This window comes from Lolium rigidum, chromosome 1 (genome assembly GCF_022539505.1).
Source record: "Lolium rigidum isolate FL_2022 chromosome 1, APGP_CSIRO_Lrig_0.1, whole genome shotgun sequence".
NCBI classification, from domain to species: Eukaryota; Viridiplantae; Streptophyta; class Magnoliopsida; order Poales; family Poaceae; genus Lolium; species Lolium rigidum.
This window is the reverse complement of record NC_061508.1, coordinates 94808789-94814330: the sequence shown is the minus strand read 5'-3', so window position 1 is coordinate 94814330 and position 5542 is coordinate 94808789. Positions and strand designations below refer to the sequence as shown.

At 47.6% G+C, this 5542-nt stretch overlaps 1 protein-coding gene across 1 annotated transcript; it reads left to right on the top strand.

The window, feature by feature from the left end:
- The first annotated feature begins 2959 nt into the window (after positions 1-2959).
- Positions 2960-4537, top strand: LOC124649179 (AAA-ATPase At3g28610-like). The gene has a single exon (XM_047188847.1). It carries the CDS (start codon positions 2960-2962, stop codon positions 4535-4537), a length of 1578 nt encoding a protein of 525 aa, XP_047044803.1.
- Positions 4538-5542: the final 1005 nt, after the last annotated feature.

Here is a 5542-nt window from a genome sequence, read left to right as displayed (position 1 = left end):
GTAAAGCAGCGCGGAGCACTTTAACTCTCTATCATGACTAGGAGTACTCCTACCCCTTCCTTTTTTTTGAGATTTCCACCGCAATGCAGTTAGTCATGGACGACGACCCTCTTGGCTGAGCGTGGAAGCCTGCACCTTTTACTTCTACGGTCGTCGACTGAGGGCTGAGGCTGCACGCACGCTCGTTCGATATTGACTGTTCTACTCATCGTCGATCGTTCATCTCCTCTCCTGGGCAAACGTCTCTTCCTTTCGGACGTGGCCATGACGTCTTCGATGCTACTTTCAAATAAAGGCTTCATATTTACAAGTTATCTCTTTCTGGCGTGGCCATAACATCTCTTTCTCTCCGGCGTGGCCATGGCGTCTCCGATGCTACTTTCAGAAGATGTTTATGTAGCTTTAGGCCAACAAATATACTAACTGCCCAATTGCACATCTCCCGGATTCCTCCCAACTTGTATATCCTGATTATCCAATAAATCGAGTGTTTGCATGATTTGTCGTGTCGTGGTGTGAGCCGTGTTGTTCATCAACTCGTTGCGTCTGCCGGATAATCTACTCAGGCGCGAGGTTCGCCATTCATCATTGAGTTGCTCGTGGGGTCAGATTCTCCACCTTGAGGCTGGATAAATCGTGTGGTTGGAAGATTTATCAGGTTCTTGTGGATCGTGAAAGATCGGGCAAAACAATCTTGATAACACACGCAAACACTCGATTTATGGGATAATAGGAATCGCCGTCCCAAGGAGGGTGATATACGATGGAGCACAATATAACCCTAGTCGTCCAACCTCCTAGGCGGCCAGAAACTAGTTGGTAGGACATACCCAAACCGAACACATAAAGTAAAACCCAAGTGGCCCACAATAGCTAAACAAAGAAGAGACACAAATGCAAATTGTTGGCAAAACCTCTGATTTAATCATTACTACTTCCGTTTTAAGGAATAAGACGCCCTCGTTTTAAGTGCTCTTTGTTTAATCAACAAATACTTCAAATAGATAAACATTGTTTGTATGAAATTAGTATCATTAAAAATTTATTTTCAGTATGAATCTAACGATACTAATTATATATAATATAATCAAGATTTTGTTGCTCAATTTTTATGGTCAAAATTCGTCTTGGAATACGCGTGTGCCTTATTTCTTGAAACGGAGGTAGTACATATCATAGGTCGTCGTAGCGTGCCAATGTTCGATGGAATGCCCACATCAGTGAATCCCGAGTAGAAATGGACGGTCGATCTTTGACTAGTAGGTCATGGTGGTTTCATTCGACCAAGTGCTCCGATTGCGCCCATTTGTGTGGGTCAGTGTTTGGGCATGTACAATAGTAGAGAAGGCATATCTTCTTTAGCCTCCCATCGTCATCTAGAGAAAGAACCAAATATAAGTTATACAATAGGTTATCTATATAATAATAACTAATTAATTTTTAGTAAGAAATTAATTTGTTAAAATAAGACATGTTTTATAATATATAAAACAACCTCTTTTTTTTTAAAGAAAATTAGGTTCTAGCTAAGTGGAGACAACTTTCTCTTTTTTTCTCTTTTTTTCCAACTAGGCAAAAACTACGACGTTGAGGGAAAGGTGATGTTACCCATTAATTATACTTTCTCTGTTCATAAAAGGACGTCTTAACTTTGTCAAAAAATCTAAATATATATATATGTACTAAATGTACTAGATCCGATATGGATACAATCAAATTTTAACAAATTTAAGACATTCTTTCTGGATGGAGGGAGTAGATCCTTAGTTGCGCTCAAGCGTACGGTGGCAGCTAGTTGTCTTGCAGTCCGCCCCGTGACCCGTGTTCCTCTCGCTACTGCCTCGCTTAGGCTGCTGCCATTGCGGGCGGTAGCAGGGACGGTAGCGCCCGAGGCGGGGCGAGAGAGAGGCGAGAGAGGGGCGAGACGAGAGCGGGAGGCGGCGGCGCGGGCGCCCGGCGGTATCGCCCGCTCCCACCCGGCTACCGCCTGCGTTGGGGGCGAGAGGGAGGCGAGAGGCGGGCGAGAGTGGGGCGGCAGCGTTGGCAGCGAGAGGGAGGCGAGAGTGGGGGCGAGAGGGAGACGAGAGGCGGGCGAGAGGCGGGCATTAGGCGGGCGAGAGGGCGTAACGTCTAGCTGACGTGGCGCGATCTGATTCGTCCACGTCAGCTAGCTGTTGGGGTAGCCGTTGCTGGTTCAAAAAATCCGAAAAAAAAGCCACCGGGCCGCGAGGCGACGACGGAGGAGGAGCGTCCACCGGGCCGCGATAGGGCTAAGGCCGCGGCACGTAAGGGTCGGAGGAAGGGGAAGGAATCCTCATCAAGCAGTGAGGTAGGAAGTAAATCCTTCGCGATGAGGAACATGATGAAGGGTTTAGTGAAGGCTAAGCTATTCAAGCAATGGAACAAAATGAAAGACCGATCAACCGACGACATGAACGAAGCAGAAAAGCGCAAACATGCGAAGGCCATCAAGATGGTGGAAAAAGAGCTTGGTCTGGAAGATGATGACGACGAGGAGGAGGAGCAGGAAGAAGAGGAAGAGGAGTAGAATTTTTATTTATTATGTAATTTTTAAAATTTATTATGCAACTTTTTTGATTATTATGTAATCGGTAACATTTTTAGTTGATAAAATAATTTTCTTGCATTATTTCGAATGTCTAAAAAAATCGCGTGAAATAACTTAATCTGAAAAAGAAATGATGATGTGGAGGAGAGAGAAGTGAGAGCTGACACTATAGCCTGTGCACTGGCACCGTGGGGTGAGAGTGAGGAAAAAAACGTGGCAGGCTATAGTGTGGTGATGCATTGGCACCAGCCTTACAACTTCTCACTATATAATCGTAGATTGAGCCGGAGATGGTACCTACCGGTGGTCAGGAGGTGCCATATCGAAGTGTTTCTAGGTGCAGCGTTGACAGTGGGACGCGTCGGTCGATCCGGATTACGCGACGGCAAGATGATGGGAGTGCTCGACAACTTCCGCTCGTCGACGTGGATCTACCTGACGCCGGTGGCCGCGGCGTGCGCGCCGATCGCGGTGCTGAGGACCTACTTCAACCAGCACCTCCGCCGGCCCGTGCGACGGCTCCTCCCTTTCCTCGACCCCTTCGTCACCATCGACATCGCCGCCAAGCCTGAAGACTACTCCTACTCCTACTACAACAGCAAGGCCAAGTCAAGCGACGCCTACGCGGAGGTGCTCGCGTACCTGAGCGAGGTGTGCTCGCGGGAGGCGCGGGAGCTCCGCGCCGAGGGCGCCGACGAGGGCCACGGCTTCGTTCTCAGCCTCCGCGAGGGGCAGGAGGTGGCGGACGAGTTCAAGGGCGTCACCATGTGGTGGTCGGCGGTAGCGGAAAATAAGGCGTCGTACCGGTCGTCGGGGAGGTGCTGCCGCCTGACGTTCCACGAGAGGCACCGGAGGCTCGTCGTCGACGAGTACCTACCGTATGTCCGCCGCACAGGACAAGATGTCACGGTCAGCAACCGTCCCCGCAGGCTCTACACCAACAAGAAGCAGCGCGACTACCATAGTGCGAGGGAAGAGGTGTGGAGCTACATTGACTTCGACCATCCGACCACTTTCGACACCCTCGCCATGGATCCAGCCGAAAAGCAGAACATCATGGACGACCTTGAAGACTTCCGCAACAACAAGGATTACTACCGCCGCATCGGCAGGGCGTGGAAGCGTGGCTACCTCCTCCACGGCCCCCCGGGCACCGGCAAATCCACCATGATCGCTGCCATGGCCAACTACCTCAATTACGACATCTACGACATCGAACTGACCACAGTGCACACGAACTACGACCTCCGAAAGCTCTTCATCGAGACCAAGAGCAAGTCGATCATCGTTATCGAGGACATCGACTGCTCCCTCGACCTGAGCGGCAACCGCGCCACCATGCTGCCTGCGGCGCAAGATGACGAGGTCGACGACGGCGTCAGCGACAGGAAGCGCAAGAAAGGTAGCATGCTCACGCTGTCCGGCCTGCTCAACTTCATCGACGGGCTCTGGTCGGCGCACAGCGGCGAGCGTATCATCGTGTTCACGACCAACCACCTCGACAAGCTTGATCCGGCGTTGATCCGTCGGGGGCGAATGGACAGGCACATCGAGATGTCGTACTGCAGATTCGAGGCCTTCAGGACGCTGGCCGAGAACTACCTCGGGGTTGACGCGCACCCACTGTTCGACGCCATCAAGATGCTGCTGCAGGTGGTTGACATGACTCCGGCGGATGTGGCGGAGTGTATGATGATGTCCAAGCGCGGAGCACGCGACGCGGACGCTTGTCTTGGCAATTTGGTACATGAGCTCAAAAAGAAATTGGAGGAGAAGGAGGAAAAGAAGAAGGTTGAGGAGCACGATGCAAAGATGGCAGCCGATGGGAAGGAGAACCTTGCGTCTGAAGATGGGAAGAAGGACAACGCCCAGCTGGAGGATGCGGCTAGAAAAAAAAATGACAGGGAAGTCATGGCCAACGGAGTAAATAATGGTGAAAGTTCTAGCGGTCCTAAGGAGGATTATTAGCAAGAGATAAATAATTTACTCTTTTTTTTTGCGAATTTATAAATAATTTACTCTAGCAACATATATTATAATTTACTCTAGAATAATTTGCACGTGTAAAAGATATCTACCTTTTGTTCATATTGTTTACTCTTTGCAAGTTGCAGAAGGTGTTCGAAATGTGAAACGACCTACCAAGATACGTAGTGGCTCCTAGGTATATTCATGAATCCAAGTTAATGTGCAGGCCCAAAATTTGTATTTTTAGCATTTTAAAAATTATGAAAGCGGATTCTACAGATAGAGGACGCACCTATGAATATGTGTGCCAATTTTCATAGGCAAATTCGAAATCATGTAGCTTAGCTAAAAATGACAAGTTTCGAATGAACAGTCTGAAGGAAACTTCCTCCTCCAAAAAAATTGTAACTTAAGGATCAGCATATTATGTAACTTAATCCTGACTAAGTTTAATCGGGTTCAGAAGTTGGTGCATGTACTTACGACTTTAGATGCATCGCCTCCTATCTGATCCAAGCATAAAAAGTTAGATGAACAACATTTGTTATTATCCATGGCCATGTAAAATAGCTACCGAAAAATATAGTGTATCGTGATTGTAAGTGTACTTTAATAACAATTCCCATGTACTAATGTTTTCACTGAATTTTTATGAAGGAATATTCCGTAGGTATACTAAGGCTAGTGGCACACTGCGTCCCAATGCATTATTCTGAATTTCTGAGGCGAAGAATGAAGATATATACTGCAGAGGAGGTACAACCAACCTGAAACAAAAACTGCAGAGCACCAACGCCTGCATCACACCAAGACACCATGCACACCTAAGACTTTAGATGCATCGCCTCCTATCTGATCCAAGCATAAAAAGTTAGATGAACAACATTTGTTATTATCCATGGTCATGTGAAATAGCTACCCAAAAATATAGTGTATCATGATTGCAAGTGTATTTTAATAACAATTCCCATGTACTAATGTTTTCAATGAATTTTTATGAAGGAA